Source organism: Anastrepha ludens, chromosome 2 (genome assembly GCF_028408465.1).
Source record: "Anastrepha ludens isolate Willacy chromosome 2, idAnaLude1.1, whole genome shotgun sequence".
NCBI lineage: Eukaryota > Metazoa > Arthropoda > Insecta > Diptera > Tephritidae > Anastrepha > Anastrepha ludens.
This window is the reverse complement of record NC_071498.1, coordinates 162,039,216-162,065,069: the sequence shown is the minus strand read 5'-3', so window position 1 is coordinate 162,065,069 and position 25,854 is coordinate 162,039,216. Positions and strand designations below refer to the sequence as shown.

The window sequence follows — 25,854 nt, the reverse complement described above, 5'->3', positions numbered from 1 at the left end:
TCACTTCTTAACATATCAGGGCCGAAGACTTCAAACCAACCAGCATCAGTCCAACCAGCTGTCTGCACTCCCTTCTGCTTAATGACAGAACAGGTAACATCAGTTTAGTTCATTTGCAGCCTCTCTCAGCTTGCCAAGCTCGCTTGTGGGTTGTAGTTACCCATTTGCTAACCGTGGCTTTGATGGCCGCAGAAGGGAGTGGCAAAACGGGCTCTGGGTCAAAGAAGTTAGCCTCAGAGCCCATCTTAGCTAAGGAGTCAGAGGTCTCGTTACCTACGATACCCATGTGTCCGGGGACCGAAGATAGCTTCAGGCTATTATGCCTACCGAAATAGTTCAGCCTGGACTTACAGAAGTCGACTACCCCTGATGTGGTTGGGGGGCTGTCTAAGGCCATAAGCGCAACTTGGCTGTCACTGCAGACACATAGAAGTCTGCCGCTCCATCGGTTTTCCACAACAAAAGTTCATCGCTTCTTGAACTGAGTAGACTATGTTTCTTCACTAGAGAGCACTCTATCGTTCGGATTACCGCGTGAAGGGCTGTCGCCGTAAATTTGCCTTTGAGGTAAGCGTCTTGTGCAGTTGATATACTAGAGTTCTCCAGCGAACTTCTTATGTGTATATCCCGAACTGCTTACTATTTTTTTTTTTTTTTAGTTCTGATTAAAATGCTTGAAATTTTGATGAAAATATATTGAATTTTCAGAAATTGCAACTTTATTAAAAAAAATTTATTTCTAAAAAAATGCATGAAAATTAACAAAAAAATAGTAGTCAAAACTGCTCAAAATGTCGCGCTTCAAATAATTTATGTGTACATATCCTATATTTACTTACTCATACATTATCAAATGTACAAAGCTCATCCATCTCAATCGGTTCATAGGTATGTCATATTGTTCGTATATCACAAATTCTCCATCTGCATATGTATATTTATTTTCTATTTCCCTCACTAATTCTTCTTCGCTTAAAAATTCCGTTTTCATTTGCAGCTGAGCTGGGCGATTATGACCAACGACGTCACTCTAAAGGCTATGTGTCCGAGTTTCGTTTGCTGCCAAATCAGAGCAGCGAACTGGAAACACGTGTCGCCGAGCTTCATCAGCAATTAAAGGGCATGTCACCGGCGACGGCAGAGCTGAATTATTTAGACAAAGTCAAATGGCACGACATGTACGGCGTGGATTTGCATCCGGTGTTGGTGAGTGAAAATGTTAATTGGAACGAAAGGAAGATCGATTAATAAGCGGATGTGAAAAAGCATTGCTTTGATGTTGAATTTTGTTTTTCTTAGATGTATTTTTTATAGAAAGGACATCAAAGCGCGCTGAACCTTTTTTATACCTCACTTTTTTCTTTTTTTTTTTTAACATCCACTTTTAAAATGATATTTACTAATAAGTATTTGGTATGATTAATCATTTACGGGTATTTGATAAATTTGGGCTTAGATTTAGTGCATAGTAAATTGAATGATTTTCGATAAAACTATGCAGCAGCCAAAAAAGGCAAAATGCGGCTCAGAGCGATCTGCTGCGTCTACACTCTGAAAGAGTAACTGTTTGATTCGGAGATGTCTCGAATATTTCCTCGAAGAAGCACAAGAAGCTAAGTCCACACTCAACGATTGTCATCCCAACCGGATCCACTAGCATAAGTTTTCGCCTTTCGCCCCATTTAGCATCCATATTAACCCTTCGGGGACGGAGCCGCTCGACGGGCGAGAGTCGCTAAGGACAAGAGGTATTGGAGTACGCAGTAAAGAAACTAAATACGTTGAACGTAATAAAAACTAAGGCTTTATTTAACATATGAAAAAAATCAAAAAATTATTATAAACTGCTATCACTGCTAATGTTGAAATGCACGGATTTCACTTCCTCTTGATAAAGTAATGCGGCATCTTCGTATGTTTACATTATAAGGAAGATAAGACTTCATCACTAATGGCCCCTAATGTCTTTGAATGAAAACGTGACTCTTTTACTAATCCTATGCATATCTTATCGCTCAGATCGACAGACGTCGCGAGCCTTGCAGCTACGAACTAAAGGTTGATTTTTTAAGAGCTATAGGAAAGGTTTTCAAAAAAAAACACGTAAAATTCAGAAAAATGCATGAAATTTTTATTTAAATCGATAGTACAGTCCATATAATTTAATGTTTGAAGATTATTTCATGCAAATGTTGACCACGACTGCGCTTCAAATGGTCCACCCGCTTAGTCCAATTTTGGCATACTCTTTCCAATGTTTCGGCCGGTATCTCACATATAAATGCTTTAATGTTGTCTCTCAATACGTTAATTGAAGCAGGCTTGTCTGAATAGACCTGAGCTTTAACATAGCCCCTCAAAAAATAATCTAAAGGCGTTATATCGCACGATTTAGGTGGCCAATTGACAGGTCCCGAACGTGAAATAAAATGTTCACCGAACTCGCCTCTCAACAAGTCCATTGTTACGCGTGTTGTGTGGCATAAGGCACCGTCTTGCTGAAACCACGTGTCATGCAAGTCAAGCTCTTGCATTTTGAGCAAAAAAAGTTGGATATCATTTCACCGTAGCGCTCACCATTCACAGTTACGTTACGATTCGCAGCATCTTTGAAGAAGTACAGTCCAATGATACCTCCAGCCCATAAACCGCACCAAACTGTGACCTTTCCTGGATACATTAGTAGCTCTTGCAATTCTTCTGGCTGATCTTCACTCCAAAATCGACGATTCTGCTTATTTACGTAGGTACCCATTGATCCAAAAATGAATTTCTTCGCTGAACACAATTTTTCGATAAAAAAGAGGATCTTTGGCCAACTTTCCAAGAGCCCATTAACCAAAAATTCTGTGTTGCGGTAGATCGTTCGGCTTCAATTCTCGCACCAGCTGTATTTTGAAAGGCTTCACACCTAAATACGTTCGTAAAATTTTCCACGTTGTTGAGTAACAGTGGCCCAATTGCTGCGAACGGCGACGAATCGATAATTGATGGTCATCATTAGCACTGACCGATATTTCCTTCAGTTCGCACTCTCCGTAAGCGTGTTGGTGGTTTGATGTCCAATAATGTAAATTTGGTTCTAAATTTAGTCACAATAGCTCGAATAGCCGCTTCAGTGGGTCGATTAAACTGACCATAAAATGGAAGAAGCGCGCGATAAACTTTCTTAATAGAACATGCATTTTTATAATAACATTCAATTATTTGCCAGCATTGTTCGTTTGTAAGACCATTCATGGTTAAATTATAGACCAAACTGAAGATGTTTGATAGTGAAACAAAACACGAAACGTGCGTTAGCTGTTTAAACCAACTTTTGAAAAAGATAATAGCTAAAAAATCACCCGCTAGTTGCAGAAGAAACTTCATAGACCATTAAAATAAATTCAAAAAAGCGAACCCCGCCCACTTTTGACTTTTTTTCCGGGGTGAAGAGTTGCTATCCTGCGCTTATGCCTTTACCTTTTTCAACTCGATATTTCAAATTCGTGATCCCGAAATTTTTGGGACTTGATCCCTATCGAGATTGCCAGTCCTAGTACAGTATACGCTTTCATTGTACATTGGAAGACCAACTTTCCCACTGCCCTGCTCTTTGTAAGAAACTCACGAAAACGTGCCTGAAAAAGTCTTCTTCTTCTTAGCATTACAGTCTTTGGTGAACCATTGCTTCACTCACAGCCTTGCGCTTTTTGTATGTATCTAAGGCTACCTCCTTCCACCGCCTCTCGTTCAACTTTTCAACGTCAACTTCCACGTCTTCGAGCCATTCCTTTCTGGGGCGTCCTCTTCTCCGGCCTCCAACAAAGCGTAATTCAACTGCCTTTCGAGTTGTTCTCTCCTTGGCCATTCTAAACACGTGTCCGAGCCATCTTATCCTCTGACATTTCAAAAATTTTACCACAGTTTCATGTTTTTCCCAATAGTTCCAGCTCATGATTACGAGGCCTGTTCAAAAAATAAGGTGAATTCTCCTTTTCCTCAAATTATTTATTTAATCATCAATTAATATTTTATATAAACTAGGGCCAGCGTCTTTCCAATCCTCGAAGCAGTTCTAATATCACTTTTTGGTATGTCCTTGAGCTCTATCAGCGATTCAGTTTCTATCCCCTAATCGTCGTTAACGCCGTTCTTTCATGGATCTCCTGAATCTTGGGAACAAGAAAAAGTCACAGGAGGCCAAATCTGGTGAAAACGGTGGATGAGGCATGATAACGGTGATGTTTTTGGCCAAATAATATCTCATAAGCAAGGATGAGGGAGCAGGTGCATTATTATGATGAAAAATCTATGGATTTTTTTCCACAATTCCGGGCGTTTTTTCGTATTGCTTTACACAAATGGAGATTAAATTCGTACGACCTTGTGGTAAGAACTCCTGATGCACTACGCCATGGTACCCAAAGAAAACAGTGAGCAAAACTTTGACACTTGATGGAGCTTGGCTCCCCTGGACTCTTCCACTGAGACGATTGGGCTCTGGTTTCCATGTCATAACCTTAGACCCATGATTCGTTACCAGTTATGACCCTTTAAGCACATCTGGGCCTTCGTTAACGTCATTGAACAATTCCTGAGCGATGCTCATGTGACGTTGTTTTTAGTCAAATTTCCGAAATTTCGGAACGAACTTCGCTGTCATATCCTTCATGCACAAAATTTTCGAAAAGATTACTTGGCATAAGCCAACCGATTTTCCGACATCCTCAGCAACTACTCTAATTGTGATTCGACGATTCTCCATAACAGTTTTCTTCACTTTCTCAATATTTTCAGCGGTTGTTGATGTGCTTTCTTTTTGAACACATCTCGTACATTTAATTCGATAGATAACATCTTGCAGTCTTACAGGCCATATATTTTTGCAATATTTTTCTCTCAAATACAAAATAGGCTGATTAATGCTAATAGTTTTTAGCGTCCATAGTTCGCAACCACGGGGCAAATTTAGGTTTTATACAGGGTGGGCCATATAGCGTTTGCTTTTTGAACCACCTATTTTTTTGAGAATGGTAACACAAATGACATGGCAAATGTGTTCATAATTTACTTAAAGGTTTGACATTTACAAAATGGGACGCTGTACGCTTGAACAAAATTGGGAGATATTGAAAACCTATTTCCAAAGTGGTGAGTCTGCTTCAAAATTGTCGGCTTTGGGGATCAGAAAATCCAAAAAGCAAATGCATCCAAAACGAGTCACTGTTTGGTGCGGTTTTTGGTCTGGCGGCATCATCGGGCCATTTTTTTTCGAAAATGAGCGAGGAGCCGCGGTTACAGTAAATGGCGAGCGTTACCGTGACATGCTCAACGAGTTGTTTCCAAAAATTTAAGAGGATGACATGGAAGACATTTGGTTTCAACAGGACGGTGAAACTTGTCACACTGCCAAAGTTACACTCAAACTTTTGGCTACAGTTTTTGAAAACCGAATAATAAGCCGAAATTCCGATATCAATTGGCCGCCTCGGAGCAGTGATTTAAGTCCGTTGGCCTATTTTTTGAGGGGAACCGTTAAGGGCAAATGCTATGCGAACCATCCAGAGACGATTGATGCTTTAAAAGACGAAATCGAAGTTGCCATTCATGAAATTGGAGCCCAAACAATCGAAAATGTGCTTAAAAATTGCGTTGATCGAATGGCCTACTGTAAAGCCAGTCGTGGCAGTCATTTGAACGATATTATTTTTCATTCATAAATGACAATGTTCAATCTTCAAAATAAAAGAAAAAGTTTGAAAAAATATTGATTAGTTTTTTTTTTATAGCCGATTCAAAAAGCAAATTTTACATGGCCCACCCTATATATCCTTCACTTTTGGTCCCGAGATAATAATTTAGGTTTAAGCAGTAAAATTTTGTGTTGTTAAAACTCTTTCATTTATTGTGAATGATATATCCTTATTGATATTTTGTTACCCATATAAGAAAATTCTTGTAAACTCTCGATTGCATAGTCTCCAATCAGCATTAAAAATTACATAAAATAATATCTTGAACTCCAAATGCATAGCATTGGTAACACAATGGACCCTAGAGGTTAGGTTAGGTTAGAATGTATGCCCAAGGAGTAGGCACACTTGGACGAAGAAAACGAATTTGTCTTTTGTAATACCATCGTGAAGGAAGTAAGGTGGAGGAAGGCCGATGAGACGAAAGGAGAGGGTGGAGATAGGTGGGGGTGGAGTGGTTAGAAGGACGTGTGGATTAAGTCTGAGCCAAGATGCCTAATTCTTAACCCGCGAGAGCAGGGCAGCTAAGAAGAAGGTGCTGAGGTGATTCCACTTCATCCTTCATACATACATCCGACGCAAAAAGGACTCGAGGTAATTCCAAGTCTCACAGCAAGCACATCTTGCGGATAGTGTCCTGTGAGAAAACCCACAACGTTCAACAGCTGAGATTTTGTCAACCTTAGAAACTTGCTCGAGCGCCCACGACCCACACGTGGCCAGAAGGATTACGCGAACTTACAAGCTTGTTTACTTGCCTAGCGCTCGCTGAGTTGGCGTGAAGCCCAGCTTTCCAGAAGCAGACCGCTGGTGGTCAAAGGGGGTCCCAATTCTCTGCCTTCGCAGGGAAATCAGCTCACATGTTTCTTGTCTGGCCAGGTCATCCTCTTCACAGTTTTTAGATGAACCTTATGCTAGAGAATTGGGACGCAATCGAAAGTGAAGCCAGGCATTCCCTGACCAGTTTCGAATGCACCATCAATGACCCCAGTCGAAGTAAGTATTTACTTTCTTGACTGTTAGTAGCTACAAGTAACAGTTGTCAAATATCGTAAGATGAAAAACATAAAATTATCAGCAGCGTATGAAAGCAAACCTCATCAGCGGGTCTGCCTCTTATTTGTGAAAACTGAAATTATAAAATTACCAACCCAATAATTTGTGATTTGCTTCCCTTCTTAAAGTCATAAAAACGTATTTGCCGGCATTTCATGCGCCACATGTTTGCGTTTCACAGCCTGTTCATATCATAACAGCCATCAGACAATAAAACATCACGACACCCACAATGACCCACCTACTAGTGCGTCACCCTGCCCAGCCCCCCGTTCTCAGATAAGTGGAAACCGTAAGCCGTCACAAGCCCATTCATTTATTCATTCATACATTTCGACACTCGGTCATTTGTCACTATTTTGGCACTCATTGTCGCCGACATTGCCGGCCGTCTGTTCAACCAATTTGGTCTGTTTTCCTTCCTTGATTTCATTATCCTTACACCGGACCACATCAATTACGTTTTCCGCCATTTGCATACACATACAATACATGCTTACATTACAGAAAAAGGCGAAGAGGCAGGGGAGGCGAAAAAAACGGGAAAATTTGTGTTTCGTGTTTGCGTACTACGACCTTTCTTGCTATGCATGTGTGTGTGTGTGTGTGTGTATGTGAGTCATTGGCATTTTTACTTTGTCCTTTTATTTTTCATTTTTATGCTTTTGCGTAAATTTTCGCTTCATTTACATTTTTTATGGTACTTTTTGATATCATGGCCAAATAAATCACCTTCACTCGCGCATTTGCTTGTTGGCATAAAAAAACTTACTGCCGCTACAAAGTATGCTGATGGTTGATATACGCTCGTGTATGCGTAAATATGTATGTACGTAAGTGTGCATGTATGTGGTGATAGCAACTTTATTGGTTATATTGGCGGCTACAAGCGAATTACAGCCAAACTACGCTGCGAACACCACCAAACTTCCTGGCTGTCATACAACATTTCAGGCGCGAGGAGTCACATGACTTTGTGCTGCCACTAACCTAATTGCCACTCCTCCTCCTCCTCCTCCTCCACCTCCATTTCACTTTATTTCCACTCCCCTTGCATGTTTTTTCCCCCAGTTCCTGTGTTTCAATGCTTTATGTGTTTGTGCTTTTTTTCCTGCCCTCTCTACCGCCCAGTTATCGCAACATTACCATCGACTTTTATTATTTTAGTGTTTTAATAAATAAGCAAACGAAATTTTTATGGCGTCTATAATCTTCTTTTAACTTAAATACATTTCTCAAACGAAAATTTATTAACTCGTAATACTCCAACTATCGTAGTATTTTATATGGTTTATGTGCAAATGGAATTTATTAGCGCCAATTCGGAGTTGCTCTTTAGCACTTTTGCGTCGTCTGCGTGCGTGGCTTTATTACAATGGATTTTTTAATTGTTTGTAGTTATTTTGTAGTGGTGCCATACAATTTTTCTATATTTTTTTCGTCAATAATTAATTAAATTTTGATGTCTTCATTTTAATAAGTTTATGAAGAATTGCAACACGCCTTGCTATAACCACAAAGCGCTAGTATGGATCTGCCTAATCGATGAGATCACCGTCTGGTTTCGTAATAGCAAAGTAATACTGCATCTCGGAGCAGAAAGGAAAGAGTTCAGCGAGCGTCATTCACGATTGCCCCCCTCTTAAAAAGACGCGTCAACTTCCATTAAATCTTATTTCATTTGACCTCTGTGGCAAATTTCCGGCTCGATACAATTATACCAGATTGAACGGCACTCAGGTTTCTCAGGTGCCATTCTGGGAGACTTAAAATTGTTAGTCCTCTACAACTCTTTCTTTGTAACATTAATATTTTCACAAGAATACTAGAAAGGAGCAAATGGGAGAAGTAAACAGATTCAAGCTCTACAGATTTGCCCGCGGACTATACGGGTTATAGCCTAAAAGGCATTCTTGGTACTGCCTCCCACTCACACGATCTCTTACGCTACCATAGCCATCTAAAATTTGACCACTGCATAGTAGATTACCTGAAAGAGAAATCCGCGGAATCAGCCTTATACGAGGTTGTAAGTACTGTGGAAGAGTCTCTGGAGAGAAAACAATTCACTTTAGCGGCCTTTATAGATATAAAGGGTGCTTTTAATAACATGAGGGCGAAGTTGGAAGGAGGCGGAGAAACCCATCTGTCTCTGGATCTCGCCCCTGCTTGACTACAGGGAAGTTAATGCGCTAGCAAGAGGGGCTAAAGTCACTAGATTCGTGCACAGAGAGACAACGCTAGGGGACGACCCTATTTTGGTTAGTTGCTATTGACGAAGTTCTGAAAATATTAAATAAGGTTTGGGTAAAGTTAGTAGCATACGCCGCATACGCAAATGGTATCCGGACCATTTTCCTCGTCATGGCTGAGATTTTGGAAAGGTCCCTTACTGTACTTAGACGCTGGGCTCCTATTTGCGGCCTCAGAGTCAAATCTGATAAAATCGAGCATGTAAAATTTGCGCCAGTGCTGCCCTGAATGGCGTTTTGCACTTACTTGCCATCGATTTCAATCAGGTTAAAAGAGGTTGGCCTCTGCAGACAATCTTTAAAAGGAAATAATCAGGATTTGATCGTGGGGAAAATCTGCACCGAAGCTTGCACCTCTGTCTTCACTCACGGCTCCAAGATGGAATCGGGAGTTGGAGCAGAGGTTTTCTCCAAATCAGCCAGTTTACCTATCTCCTTTAAACTGCCGAATACTGCTAGAGTTTTTCAGGCACAAGTCTTTGCGGTCCTGCAGGTATACAAAATGCGTGGGAGCGAGGGAGATATTAACATTTTCTTCGATAATCAAGCCGAGATCAAGGCTCTGATGACGTCATGGTTCAGAACCAAACCTGTAAACTCCTATAAGGGGGAGATTAAATCACTTGGATGTGCAGGTAATATTTCACTGATCTGCGTCCCAGGCCATAGGAAAATAGGGAGAAATGAAATTGCTAATGAACTTGCCAGGAAGGGGACGTAATTGGCCTCAGGGACCTCCTACCCTATCATCGGCATCCCCCTGACAGTTATTAAAGGAGAACTTCGCAAATTATTTCTCAGGAAGGCGTAAAAAAAAATGGAGCTCCATTTCTTCATGTGTTATTTCGAAAACCCTTTGTCCCCAGTACAATATTGGTGGACTCAAAAAGTCTTGAGGGCTCTACGCCACTCAATTTTAAACCACGTAGATATGTTTACCATATTTTCGTTGATTTTAAAGCTGCATTCGAAAGTATGGAAAGGAGTTTCCTGTATGCCGCGATGTCTGAATTTGGTGACTCGACAGGGTGACTCGTTGTCATGTGACTTCTTTAACCTGATGTTGGAGAGGATCGTACGAGCCGCAGAACTTAATCGCTCAGGCACAATTTTTTATATATTAAGAGCGTACAATTGTTGGTGTATGCCGATCATCTGCCTTAACAACCGCGCTGTTAGTTCTGCCTTCTCCAAACTGGATAAAGGGGCAAAGCGAATGGGTCTGGCGGTTAACGAAGACAAAACGAAGTACCTCCTGTCTTCAAACAAACAGTCGGCGCACTCGCGTATCGGCACCTACATCACTTTTGACATACATGGTTTCGAGGTTGTAAAAGACTTCGTTTATTTAGGAACCAGCAATAACACCGATGAAAATGTCAGCCTAGAAATCCAAAGTAGAATCTCTCTTGCCAACAAGTGCTACTTTGGACTAAGTAGGCAACTGAGCAGTAAAGTCCTCTCTCGACGAACAAAACTAACGCTCTACAAGACTCTCATCATGCCCGTCCTAACGTATGGCGCAGAAGCGTGGACGATGAACAACATCCGATGAAGCGATGCTTGGAGTGTTTGAGAGAAAGATTCTGCGCAAGATTTTTGGAGCTTTGCCTGTTGGCAACGGCGAATATCGCAGACGATGGAAAGATGAGCTGTAAGAGCTTTCCCACGACATAGACATAGCGCAGCGAATAAAGATCCTGGCTAGGTCATGTCGTCCGAATGGATAATTGAGAATACTGGAAATCCAGAGGGACTCGCTAACTTAAAATCGGACATGCCTCAGACATTTTTCTAGCGCATTCATCTGTCTTCTCACTTCTACTATATCTCAATCCCATTATATTCCGGAATTTAGGACATATTAGCTTTGTGCTTTCAGAGAGATGGTAGAGTTCTTTGACGCTATTATACACACTTCGCCTCTGGGGTAAGTGGCTTAAAAACAGGAAATCCTGAAAGTCTTGTTTACTTGGGCTTGGGCTTGCCTCAGACGCTTTTCCCTAGCATTCGCTTGTTTGCTCATTTCTAACAGTTCTATTGCTGGTTCAAGTACAAACTTCGGCATTAGTTGGCGCTTTTCAAGCTAATTGCTAATTGATGATATAAAGGACTTAAAAAACTAGCAACCTGGAGATGGTGGAGTTCTACGAAAAACAGATTGTGGCTTGAAAAGTTCTATTCAGAAATCGCTAATATCTCCCTCATTTGGTCTAAGCTCATTTGCGTTCATTGCTCTAACCTCTCCTCTCATTTTGCTAGAAAAAGACCACATCTTGATTCAATGTCAAATTCAGTGCTGCCTGTGGAAAAAGAAATGTCGTCAGCGCTTAGATATCAGATTCCTTGCTAGATTTAAATACATTTAAAAGCATAAGTTCGATTGATATCTAAAACGAAAGTTCGAATTCCATTGAATTTGAGTACTAAAGAGACACTTAAGCGTGCACTTGCGTGGGAGCCACCTACCGGGTTTTATTATAAAGTAAAAAAAAATTGTTCATTTAAAATAATCTCTGATCTAGCGATATTTAAGTGTAAACTATCTTTAAAGCAAGCAAAAGAAAGTGTCGCACATCGCAGCAAAAACAAAAAGGTGCACTCAAAGCAGCCGAAAGTGTCAGAAAGAATTCGAAAGTAAATTCACGGAAAGTTATCGCCGGTAACAGTAACTACTTGGCAGTTATGCCGGCAGGTCTCACGGCACTCGCTTGTTTATTTGTCTGCTTGGCGAAAGGTCAAACTGCATACTAAAGAAGGTGAAGAAGAAGAAAAAGAAAAGAAGAAGAAAAGAAGAAGAAAAAAAGAAGAAAAACTCAAAGAGGGAATTATGTAAGGAGACGCAAAAACTTTGTCACAAAATGTAGTGATAATGACCGTCATTAGACTCTTCCCGTTGAAAGGTGGTGGTAGGAGCGGTGTTGACCGGCGAAGTGGCGCGTGCAACATAGCTAATAACTTTATTGAATTTTAATAACCTCTTTACAAAACTTGGCACGCTTCGGTGATGTAAAAGTTTTCAGCGCGCTTTTCAACGATGCGTTCAGCCTTTTTTAAGTTTTATGTTTAGTTGCTTTACAGGATACGCGCGATTGTTTCGGGTTTAATGGTGTTTTGTTTTTTGTATTTTTTTTCAATACTTTTTTTTGTATTTTTTATGCTTTCCCTTGAATTCATAGCGAACATTTTTGTTGCTATTTAAGTTATATGGAAGTAGTGGAATTTTTTGTTATATATTCACAGCTTTCTCATGCTTCTTTTTCTCTTTTCTTTGAACAGGGCGAGGACAGCGTCGAGTATTTTCTGGGTTTGACGCCAAGTGGCATTGTGGTGCTGCGCAACAAGACGACAGTGGCTCATTACTATTGGCCGCGTATTGCCAAAGTTTACTACAAAGGACGCTACTTCATGCTGCGGATAAGCGATAAAAATGTAAATGCGCCAGCAGCTTTTTGCAAAAAAAAGCAAAAAAACACAAACATAAATAAATAAAAAATATTCATTGCATTCATACATAACATACACATATACACTCACATACCTACACATTTACACACACATGTCCACAAACGCTATTTAAAGTAGTTCCACTTATAAATTCAATTTCTTTATGGCACTCCTTGAAACGCTCAATGCGGCTTGGCTTACTTTGCGAAAATTTTCTTTTTTGCGATATACAAAAAAAAAACAAAAAAAAAACAGAAGCATGAAAGAAAGAAACAACAAAATATCAACGCATTTACGAGTATATTAAATGCGTCTCCGGCTTTGCCAAAGTGTCAAGGCATTTCACGCTCGACATAATGCGCTGAAAAGCCTTAAAAGCGCGCTGTTTGCACCACTGGAGGTGCGTACCACCAATCTGAAGGCTGCGTGAAATGCGAATATCCTCAGCATTTGCTTGACTTTACATCTCAAACGGAGAAGTACTTGAAAAATATTTCTTGAATGGGATTTCTTTGCGCCAAAAGCATTCATTTTGAATTGCTCAAAAGGAAAAAAAATTGAATTGAAAAGCTTAGCTGGCTGAGCCCATACAAGAAGAAACGCACACACTCACACCTACTTATTTGAAAGCTGTGAAGATTTAATATGCACTCATCCAGTTATTTACATGCATAGGCGAAATGTGGGTTGCCTGAAAGGCACTCAAAATTTGTAAATGCATGGAGGGAGGCGCGCGCACATACCTCAAAAGCTATTGAAAATTTGACTCTTATTTTGTGTAAATCCGTTAGACTAATATGTACGAGGGCTGCCTTGTAAAGGGTGGTTAAGTTTCAAGGGCCGGTGTTGATTTTGAATAAAATACAATTCTTTTAAAAAATTATTGTCATTTCTCTTTATTATGATAATATTGGTATGACTCAATTACGTATAGAACAAAATATTGCCCAAATGACGGCACACCTCCATCCGATGGTCCAAATTTTCGATTACGCTGATGCATAATTGAGGTTTTATGCCCTTAATGTGCCGAATTATCTCGAATTAGCTCTTGAATTGTTGCTGACTTATCGACGTACACGTTCTCTTTCAAATAACCCCAAAGAAAGAAGTGCAACAATGTCGTTGACGCTTAGGTGTGGTTCACATTCAACATCGGCCTTTGAAATTTAACCACCCTTTATATTTTGCATCGAATAATGAAAACACAGTAAAATAATAATGAAAATTGCTTTAATGTGAATCAAAATATTATCTAGCTCCTTGGAAGTCAATGCAGTTCCGCATTCGCTTGAACCAATTTCCAAATCACTTTTGCACACTGAAGTGGATATCTTCAAAATGAGTTATTCAAAGGCTTCAACAGCTACTTTAGGTGACCCATTGGAATCATTGGGGCGCTTCGAACTACTCCTACTCTAGCGCTTAATGTAATGTTAAATGTGGTACCTGCAAACGTCGCGGCCAAAACTTCCGCTGTAGATACCGCAATCAGGATGAGAGTTTCGGGCTTTGGGCTCGACCTTCCTTACGAACAGTCAAGCAACCTTAGAATTTCGGGTTCATCATCCGGACAATGGATCAGTGTATTCCCTCGCTTAGTCCAAGCGAAAATTTCTCCACGCATATTCCATCAAAAGACGAGTGGACGGGATGCATGAGCGGGGACAGGACTTGGTGAGCCCGTTCACGGATGGCACGCAGTTGGACAGAAGGGTTTGTGGAGGAGTATTATGCGAAGAGCTCCCCACCAGACTCAAATTCAGGTTACCGGATCGATGTAGTGTGTTCCCAGTAGAGGTAACCGCAATCAAAGAACCAGCTGGCTACTTACTTGCGTAATGTCTGTTAAGAAAGTGAATATTTACTCCGCTAGTCAAACGGCATTTAAGGTCCTGTGCTCAATTACGGTGCATTCGAAACTGGTCAGGGTTTCATTTTCAATTGCATCCAAATTCTTTGACATAAGACTCATCTGGGTTCCTGGTCGCAGCGACATTCCGAGAAACTGCAAAGCAGACGAGCTGACTAGACAAGGGTAGTGTGAGGTGGTTTCTCCGCGAAAGGAGATCCCCTTGAAAATTTGAGCTCTACTCTTAGAACGATGGGCTTCGGATCAACGCAGCGGGCGCTGGGCAAGTACACAAACTTATAAGGTCACGAAATCCTTCTGGCTAGGTGTAGATCGGAGGCGTTCGAGGGATATTCCGAGAATGACAAAACCTCAGCGCTCAAGCTTCGTTGGTATCCGTGAGACTTGGAATTAGGTAGGTAGGTTTGGCAGCCGCATCGCACATAGAGACAACGATGCTACTTAGACCATTCCGTTCCTTAATGAGAAGCTTACAAGTTGCGAGAGGTATCTCCATAAAATTACTTATGTCTGGCATACAGGTACCATCTCTTGCAAGTTGGTCTGCCCTACAGTTCCCTGGTATATCTCTGAGACTTGGAATTACTTCAAGTCATTTTTGCATCAGCTGTATGGATGATGAGATGGAATCATCTCAGCGCCTTTCCCTTAGCTGCTCCGCACAAAGGGGCTTACATAACCGCAAATTAGTCACCGCTCATAATACACAAATACTCAACCCCCTCTTTCTTCACTCTACCTCTGTACTGGTTTCCTTCACCCCTTTCCCTTGCAATGGTATCACAAAGGATGAACTAAAATTCTTCGTCCAAGTGGACCCATTTTCTGGGCAACCCTTATAACCTGACCTACTTTAGGTGCTGAAAAACGTTGACCTCGCATTTTATTTTTGCAGTTCGGGAACAAAAATCAATCATTAGTTGCCAAATCAAGCCTACAAGACGGTTGACCCATTAATTCGATATTTTAGGTGCTTAAAAACTCTCTTCTGTGAGCCAATACGTGAGAGCTCGCATAGTCTTAGTGAAAGATGATTCATCTTCGGCGATAGGTTTGCCTTAATTAACCGAAAACGTCGGATAAAGAAATGGTTGTGTACCACTCAGAGTTGACTATTTTAAGTTTCTCTAGTGGCACATTTGTGGCATGACCAGATTTTCCGAAAAAAAACGGCGACCATTTCTTTTGAGGTGCTTCCTCCACGAACGACTTTGGTTGGATTCAGCTGGTCTTGGAATCGATTGCTGTTTTGTTTCCGCTTATATGCATTCATCCAAAATTCGGCCCCTTCAAGCTTAAGCTTCTTCACACTAAACTCGATTGGGCTATAAAACAAGATTTTTAGAAAAATTCTGTTTAAATTTCTTTTTTAATTTTAATGATTTTTTTTTTTAATTTTAATGAAAATTTGTTAAATTGTAATGAATATTTTTTTTTAATTTTAATAAAAATGTATTTAATTTATTTAATTCACTCATACACTCCTCTCTCAAACAATCATTTACCTCTCCTCTCAACAACTTTTCCTTTTGTTCTTTCTCCCCTCACAGAACGAGCTCAGCACTTATGGCTTTGAGACGCCGCGCAAATCCGCCTGCAAACATTTGTGGCGCTGCTGTGTAGAGCATCACGCCTTCTTTCGCATGGTACGAATTGCTCCATTACCAAATTCGCAGTCGAATAATTCGGATTTGTTTCAACTTGGTTCACGTTTGCGTTACAGGTGAGTGATAAATAGTCTGGCACCATTACACCTAAAGGCAGCCTTGGCAAATGCATTTTCAAGATAAGTTGCAAGTATTTATTGGTATTTACTAAGTAGTTAATGGTATGTACGTTGACAAGCTGCCAGTAAGGAGGCGCTTAATGGAATGCAATGAGTCATTACATGGATTATACAGAAAATACTTTCACTCAAAGCTTTTCGAAGAGCCTTACTTTCTAATGATAGAGAAAAAGTTCTCAATTAAATATTAAATTACAGTGGCAAAAAATTGCAATAGATAATCATTCACTAAAAGCAACTACTTTCATTTCTACTTATATTACAATAAAAAAATTATATTGTGCGAGAAAAAAATTGTGTTAATGTGGTCGCCCATAAACGTCTTCAACGGATGAAAACGTGGACAAAGTCAAAGAGATGGTGCTGGAAAACCATCAGTTAAGTTTAGAGAGGTAACTCGTGGCCCTAGCGTGTCTCACGAATCAATTCGCAACATTTTACATCATCAATTGGGCATGAGACGCGTGGCTGCTCGACTCGTTCCAAGAGAGTTGAATTTCTTAAAAAAAATTCATCGGAAGAAGGTGGCTGAAGACATGCTTGAGCAAGTGGATTCGGACCAAACGTTTATCCAGCGCATCAGCGCATCATAACATGTGATGGGACGTAGGTATATGAGTTTGACATGCAAACCAACCAACAGGCGGCTGAATGGCGCTATCCACATGAGCCGAAACCCAAGAAACCACATCAAAGTCGGTCAAAAGTGAAATTCATACTACTCATTTTCTTTGATTATCCTGCACTCGGAATTCGTTCCAAATGGTTCTGCGGTAAGTAGAGAATATTATTTGGAAATTGTGCGACGTTTGAGGGAGAATGTGTGTAGGAAACGGCCCAATTTGTGAAAAGAAAGCTCATGGATCTTGCGCCATGATAACGCACCGTCTCTCAAAGCTCATATTGTGAACACTTTTTGGATCAAAAACTCGACAAATATCATCGAACAACGGCCGTATTCACCGGATTTAGCTCCCTGTGACTTTATCCTTTCCCCAAAACTTAAAATATCACTCCGCGGACGCCGCTTTGAGTCGATGGAGGCCATTAAGGAGAATTCGCTGAAGGAGCTGAAGAAGATCTCTTCAAACGCGTTTAAAAGGTGCTTTGATGATTGCACTAATCGCTGGCATATCTGTATTGCTTCGAATGGAGAAGGCCACAAAACAAATTTTGATGATTAAACTATTATTTGCGTTTTATTGAATAATACCCTATACTTTTTTGACAGAATGCATACTTTTCCGGGCATGCGCGTGTTGCAGGCTGAGTCAAGTAGACAAAAATTGGGTATTCGTAATTTTGTTTTAACTCTCAAAATTTTTGCTTAGGCCGAAAAATCAATTTGTTAAGCATATACTCGTAGCTTTATGCAAAATTAATCACCGTATCCTAGTATTTATAATTTTTGCATATAGCGTCGTCCCTCAATCCTATTTGACACTTGTGAACTTCACATGGAGAGATAAAGTACTTACAGGGCAAAATGAAGATTTCCATCACTCAGAATAATTTTCTTTTTTTCTTATAATAAAAAATTTATTCAAAAACGAAATTGCATGATTAATTTTGTACCACTGGGCAAAGAGCATTTATAAGGCATGAAAGGCCCAGGTAGCTAGTATTTGCAATAATTAATAATTGGTTGCTACTTAAAACAAAAAAATTAAATAGAAAAAAATATACAAGGTGAAGTCCAAACTGAAAAAAATTGAGCTAAAATAGAAAGGACAGGAGCTTTGTTCCGACAACTTCGAGGTTATTTATTCAAAACAGTCCCGTCTGGCCACGATACACTGTTTTGCACGATCTAAAAGCTTTTCGAAAGAGCGTTTCAAGTCATTGACCGGAATCCGGAATATCCTCAGGATGTCGGTACAAGTCTTTTGGATGGCCTCTATGCACACAAAACGTTTTTCTTTCATAGCCAAATGCAATTTTCGGAATAGATAGAAGTCACGGAGAACCATATTAGGCGAATACGGTGAGTGATTGATGATTAAAATGCGATTTCTAGTCAAAAAATCAGTCACAAGAGTGGATCGATAAGATAGTGGATTATCACGCAATAAGCGTCAGCTTCCTCCTTCGCGGTATTCAGGGCGAATTCGACGAATGCGAACTCTCCAAAATGACAAGATAGAAAATTGCATTGACGGTTTGGCCCGTTGGCACGAACTCCTTGTGGACAATTTCCTTGGAATCGTAAAAAGAAATGAGCATCGGCTTGATTTTTGACTTCGCCAAACGCGAATTTTTTTAGTGTTGGCTCGTCTGGGGCCTTCCATTCGGCACTTTGACGATTGACGATGGTTTCGGTTCATTTTTGATAAATTTACGAACAATTTCGATGGAGTTTTCGGTGATTACTGATTTTGGGCGGCCCGTATGTTCGTTGTCATATGTGTCCTCACAACCATCTCTGAAACGTGTAAACCACTCATAAATCAAAGCAATCATCACCATAAACTTTTTTCATTAATTCAAATGTTTCGATAAACGTTTCTCCGATTCTACAACAAAATTTGATATTAGCCTTTGACGATGACATAAAACACTGACACTTTAAACATAATAACTTCGCTTCCACTGAACCGAATATCACCAAACTTTCACTCGAAGTCAACTAGGGAAGTAACTTCCAACGCATTAACTTATTAAAAAGATGGCGCCATCAAAAATATTTTTATGACGCCAGTCTTGTTTTGGACTTCACGTTTTATGTTTATTATGCAGTGCTGAAGCAGACAAGTAAAACAAGAAAAATTTTATAATTTTGTAATTTTTTTTTAATTTTAAATAACGCCCTAAAGAGCAAATATTTTTACCAGAAGGTTATATGAGGACAATCTATTTTCAATTATGTTTTGAATGAGGTATAAATTGTTAAAATCTATTGAGTCTGAACTAAGACATTTAAACCTTTTTACAGCCAATGAAATATTGGTTTTTCAGTCCTAAATCCAAATTTTGAGAGTCAATTCAAGATTCTAAATGTTCAGTTTTTTCTACTTAACTATACCTATAGCTTGATGTATGCCTCGAAAAGAATATATTTTTACCGTCACACAGTCTACTTAGGGCGAATCACAGGTACTTACATCTTTACCGGAAAATGCGTGAAAGATACCTAAATTATTATTTAGGTAATTTCCGATTAATTTAGTTGCAAGTAATAATGCCCATAGCATAATTCTTTTCAAGCTATTCGGTTTCAAAAGGTATTTAAACAATATTTTTGTTCTTTGTTCATATGTCACATTTTCCAAATGTTAGTTTAAGGGATGGCCAATTAAAAAAAAATCATCAATGAAAGTTTAACCAAATTTTGTTAATTAAGAATGACTGCTTGCTAAATCTTAAACTTTTTCCACTAAGTGCTTCCCAGTTCTAGAATTTTTATAAATGTTTATACTACTTGGTCTAAAAATTTATTTAAGTCAATTTAAAATAACACTAGTCTACAAGGAAAAGTATCCGAAATAATTTAAACTAATATCTGCTTCTCTGTCCATGCAAAATTCGGATTGATAACTAAAATTAATTTATTAGTTTGAGTTTTCGAGATATCCTAACCTAAAAGTGCAAAAAACCCCATTTTTGCCCATATTTGAGGTTATGTAGCCTTGCAGATGTTTTCTTTCACCAAAATTAAAGGATGGCATCTTTAAATACAATCCTTCTTTTTTCAAATGGCGTTTTGTTTGCTCAAATATCATTTTTTTTCGCAGAGATATCGCATTTTGAAATTTTCATGTTTCGAAATTTTCCTACACCTGAAAATCGATTAAGATAACATAGACATGATATATTCGATTACTAATTTTCTTGAATTGAGTCTTATTTTTCTTAAAATTTTGTCTCACACCATAAGTGTGCTGACTCACCACACCCCTACACTATCTAACCTTTGGGTACCGAGTCACACACAGCCCTAACCCCTAGTAACCACCCCTATCATGCCGCAAGCAGGCTTACCCACAAACTCCAAATTTACATACTATTAATCCATATATTTCAGGCCCTCAAACCCAAGAAAATTAGTAAGCGACTATATCATGTCTATGTTATCTTAATCGATTTTCAGGTGTAGGAAAATTTCGAAACATGAAAATTTCAAAATGCGATGTCTCTGCGAAAAAAAATGATATTTGAGCAAACAAAACGCCATTTGAAAAAAGAAGGATTGTATTTAAAGATGCCATCCTTTAATTTTGGTGAAAGAAAACATCTGCAAGGCTACATAACCTCAAATATTGGCAAAAATGGGGTTTTTTGCCCTTTTAGGTTAGGATATCTCGAAAACTCAAACTAATAGAGCATTTCTGAGGCCAGATTTGGATTCAGCGCATCATAAACCTTCGGAAATATATAGTCTGGTTTCTGGGTCTGAATGTTGGTTAAATTTTGTCGGCCTGTGTAATTAAAGAGTCGTCTAAGTTCATATCGAAGTCCACCTATTTAACAGTCTCAGCATTCCCTCAAAGAGTTTACAATGTAGTAGTAAATAGAAAGTAACTATGGTAAGACTAACTCATGGGCGGAAAAGCCCCGGATCTAAGAAAGAAGACACGTTTTTTGTTTTGCTCAAAATTAGGTTGATTCATTTATTCGAGGGGAAATCTGCAACGAAGCTAGCACCTCTGTCTTCACTGACGGTACCAAGATGGAATTGGGAGTCGGAGCAGGGGCTTTCTCTAAATCAGCCAGCTTATATATCTCCTTTAAGCTACCGAATACCGCAGGTGTTTTTCAAGCAGAAGTCTTTGCAATCCTGCAGGCATGCAAAATGCTTAGGAAACGCGGGAGCGAGGGAGATATTAACATTTCCTGCGATAGTCAAGCCACGATCAAGACTCTGACGACGCCCTGGTGCAGAATCAAACTAATAAACTCCTGTAAGAAGGAGATCAAATCTCTTGGGTATTCAGATAACATTTCTCTGATCTGCGTCCTAGGACATACAGACATAAAAGGAAATGAAATTGCTAATGAGCTGGAGCTCCATTTCTTCATTTGCTATTTCGAAAAGCCTTTGGTCCAAGAACAATATACGGAGGACTAAGAAAGTCCTTTGGACTCCTCGCCATTCAATTTCCAAACTCTTAGCTGTGTTTTCCCATCACTGGACGATCGGCACACACGCGGAAAAGCTAGGTTTACCATTTAGTCCCTATTGCAGAAGCTGTGGGAACCTTTCAAAGAAGGAGGCTATTGAGCACTTTCTCTGTAAATGTCCAGGTTTGGCAGCTATGCGATTCAAGACACTGGAAGCTCCTTTCTTCGAAATCCTGGAGCAGTGCGCCAACCTAAAACTCATCAGTATTCTCCATTATATCACCAGCTCTGGCCGGCTGTAGATATCTTTGTTTTTGAGCTCTCATGGTCAATCGTATCAAAACGGCGCTTAAGGGCTACTTGGAGAGTGCCCTGGCACTTCAACCATTTGACCTACCTACCTAGCTTTACTCATCAACGTACTTTGCATCAAGGACAACGAAATCATTCCAGCGCCACTCTAACATATCAATACCACTTTTGTAGAACAATTTACCTTTGGCTTCAAAATAGACCTCAGTTTCAGCGATAACCACTCATTCGAGCGAAATTTCTTATCGGCGAGCATTTTTTTGTTCTGAGTTTGCGAACAGCCAGTAGTCGCTGGGAGCTAAATCTGGCGAATCCGGAGGATGTGAGAGCAATTCGAAGTTCAGTCATGTAGTTAGCCATTGTTTTGATTGACTTGCGACACGGTGCGTTGTCCTGAAAGTGAGCAAACCGAGACCCACTATGAACAGAGCTTTCCCATAGTCGAATTCTCATACAATATAAAGCTTACACGACCTTTAGTTATTTTTAAGATGTCAGCTAACTCACGCAACTACATGAATGGTTAAAAACGATTTTGTGAATTGTGTTGTTTTCTGGTATTTATTACCGTCTCATTTGGACGACGACTGTTCAGCCCATGTGTACCATGATCAACATATAATACTATCCTTGCCCAACGGCCGCCGTATCCGAATGGGATTAGTCATCGAAGCATAAAAATGGCATTAGCTACAACTGCCACGACATAGGGTATTCGGAAGTACTATAGGATTCTGCGTACTCATTTGAAACATTTTCTTACGCTCTTCCAATCAGTTGTTGCTCAGACGGCTACGAAGTAGCCCTAGTAGTGGTTGCATTTATTTTTTCTTATATCATAAACGCAATCTCAGTTTGTTCGTAAACAAACCGCCTTCATTTCCTTGGTTACTTTAGCAAATCAGCTGATTCCTTCGAAATCGCCGAAAACCGGTTAGTGGTTTGATGTTCATCACATCTTCTGATTTCTCTACACTGTGTTCATAGTCACGCTGATATCAAGGAATGTAGATCAATAATTACTAACCGAAATTTAATCTCTTCGAAAGCTCGTGGTCTATATACGTATATATATGAACCCGGGAAACAGTGGTGTTCATGAAAGAGAGATGCGGGTTTTTGCAGAAAAAAGGTCTGCGAGAGCGCTTGGGGAAATATAGTCTAAGCATGCACGGTCTTATGCGTTCATTGCATGCAAAGGTTGATGAGAAGACTAAAGCAGCTAATAACATATTTCTCTCCTCGTACTTATACACATTTGTACAACTACTACTCTAAATGACTCTCAAATGTCATCCAAACTAAAATTTGAACCAAATAATATTGACTTGATATGTACATAAAACGCAACATGCAGCTTCGTATCAGCCAAGTGACAATTAGTGTCTTGGAATCAGATGTGGTGCACTCAAAATTGTTCCTAAAATGATTGCTTAACTTTCGATTGCATCGAAATTTTTTGGTACTGGGTGCTTGGTCGCAAGAAACTGGTGGGTAGATGAGCTAGAGAGAGGATTGGAGTAACGAACTGAAAATTTGTATGTAATATCTAGAATGTTTATACTATAGAATAAAAGGACACTTGGTGTATTATTTTATGTTTATAATACTAAAAAAAATGTATATTGTCATACAAACAAATATTTTGCATAACAACATCAGCAAAATCATAATATTTTACCATACTTCACTTCAAATTAAATTCTAAAAGTGAAAATACTTAATACCTATACTTGAAACTTAAAGAAAAAAAATAATAAAAGAAAATATAATACTGCTATTTACATAAATACTAAGCTCTTGGCTTCATCTAATAATTGTTTTTCAATATTTATAGGTGCTTTTCTAATACTAGAGATGTATGGATCTGATGTAAAAAGAAGTCCATTAAATACATCTTCATTTGTTGCTGACCTAGAGCACTTTCTAGCGTGATTCAATCTTATATTTTTGTAATCTTTGTTGCGAGACCCTTGGGCATCTTCAGATAAATGGCCTATAGGCAAAACAGCAAAATGTTTAATGATACTTTCGCCATGTATTAAAATTTTGTGAACGGAAGATGGCATATTATACCACATATACTTCGTGACGTATAATTCCGCTGTAGCTCGAGTATATGCTCCAAATTTTTCCGGATTAATTGCAAGGCCTGATGCCAAAGTTTGAAGAATTATATAAAATCTTTTAATGTGGTTCTTATCAACTCCTGTAATTTCCGAAGAACAACTGTAGTTTTCAAAAAACCGTCGAGCTGTATTGTCATCATTGCTGTTTCCGGTACCTTGCCGGGGTTTGTCAATATTTAATCCCATCCGGCTTCGAAATAAACTTTGCACAAGTTTCTTCTTGTCTTCCTTACTTTTTTTGTCTTCCGAAGTTCTTGCAGTCCATTTTTCAAATGAGAGATTATATGAAATATGCAAAATTAACTCCATGCATCTAATCCAAGCATGCAATGTAGACAAGCCGTACTCGTATGCATTTATGTTAACTGGCTTTGTATCTATTCTTTCCAAATTATTCATCTCGCTTGGCTTAGAATTACATACCGTGCACACAGCCGCAGAACTTGTGCCAGTTAGAACTTGTGTAACTTTTCCATCCACCATAGTTAAAAATAGTTTGTGACTTATTTCTGTTACCTGGTTCTCTCTGTGTATCTTAGACGTTGTCAAATTATTAATTTGATCATGAATATCAGCAACCACCGAACGGGTTTTCTCCGGGGTTTCTTTCGCAAATTCTATCCAAATTGGTCGGCAATATCGAATTGAAGAGCAAGCTGGATTTTGCCAAAGAACCTCTTCTGTTTCAATATCTGTCACCTTTATTGGAACCAAAGACGCAATAAATAAGTTTGCATCCGAAACCAAATTTTTTTCATCTGATAAAATTTGTTTATATTCACTTTGTCCCGATGAACCATCACATCCCCATTTGGTAAACAATTGAAGATTTATTTTTGTTGGCTTGTAAGCATTTTCAATTTTCAGGATACGGGCTGTAGTATGATCCAGTAACTCTTGCAGATTAACTTTAACACCAGTATCTGTCACTTCAATGCTGGAGGGTTGAGGGTAACATAGTTTTTTTGCGTCTGTCAATACGTTATAAGATGGAAATATATTAAAGTTCTTCTTAATAAGGCTTAACCGAAGTAATCCATATTGTGCTTTTGAAAGATCTAAATCCGCAAACAAACTTAAAGCTTCATCCGGCGTAAAACAGGTTGCATTGCAAGTTTCACGCAACAATTTTTCCTTTATAATCTTTTTTTCTTTTTTATCGCTCTTTCACATCATTTCTACAACAGAAGCTTCATCGAACTCTCCTTCAGACCGCAATCCTTGGACATATGCGTTATGTATATACTCGAGTCCATATTCTTGAACCAATTCCATATGCTTCCTTTTTCTAGATTTCTCTGATAGATGATCATAAGACTTTGGTGGCCGTCCACGTTCTCCAGACGCTCTAGGTGTAATATCAATTGGTACTTCCTGGAATTGTACCTTAAATTCACTTTCCAACCAAGTCGAGTTATTAAGAAGAAAACGTTGTTTTGTTCGGCTAGATTTGCTCCAGCGATCGTTGAACTTTGATAAGAGCAGTTTTTGAATACTTTTCAAAACAAATTCCCTTTTAAATGAGTTCAAATTATATTGTTCTTCTAAGTAATTTTTTATAGCATCTGGTGTTGTGCCGTGGTCAATGAAAAATACGCACAATTCTCGTCGAGGCACCACAAATTCACTCATTTTGTTAAGTATTTGGCGCTTACTTTGTAACTATTTATGTCTTTCAAATATACGCAAAAATTCGTCACTGTTCTTGAGCTGCAAACGCATGATCAAACGTGCGCGTGCATGTTGTATATTCATATGTATGCACTACTTACCGACAATAAGTTTACGCAATCTAGCAGAAGCGCACAGTAAAATCGTTATTCCAAGAATTCGTTAATTATTAAGAACTTTACTTTCAAACAACAGAGATTTAATAACTTCATCGTGCTATAAGATGATCTTTTTGTGATACTTCGCGTGGAAGGGGGTTAATTTGGAGGTCAAAGGTCAAAGGTCAAAGGGTTTTAATATGAAAAAATGTGGTGTTTCTATAGATATGTCAACCAAACTAAAAGATTATGTGTTTATTTATTTAGATATATTTTTGATTGATCTTTAATTCAAATTTTACTAAAATTTTTTGAAAATTGTTTTCCTTTTCTTAAAGAGAAATTTGGTGTCTAATTAATTTTGGGGCAGGTTGGGGCAAAATTTTCTTTTTGATTTTACTTCTACATAAGTTACTTTATGTTATGATATTAAA

General features: G+C 39.0%; 1 protein-coding gene across 3 annotated transcripts in view; it reads left to right on the top strand.

The window, feature by feature from the left end:
* LOC128855717 (band 4.1-like protein 4) overlaps positions 1 to 25,854 on the top strand; it is a 273,260-nt gene that overhangs the window by 115,956 nt on the left and 131,450 nt on the right. For all 3 annotated transcript variants that reach the window (XM_054090858.1, XM_054090860.1, XM_054090859.1), the window contains exons 5-7: positions 998 to 1,206; positions 12,326 to 12,478; positions 15,917 to 16,089. In XM_054090858.1, the coding sequence (XP_053946833.1) occupies positions 998 to 1,206; positions 12,326 to 12,478; positions 15,917 to 16,089 (535 nt within the window). The remainder of the gene's footprint in view (positions 1 to 997; positions 1,207 to 12,325; positions 12,479 to 15,916; positions 16,090 to 25,854) is intronic.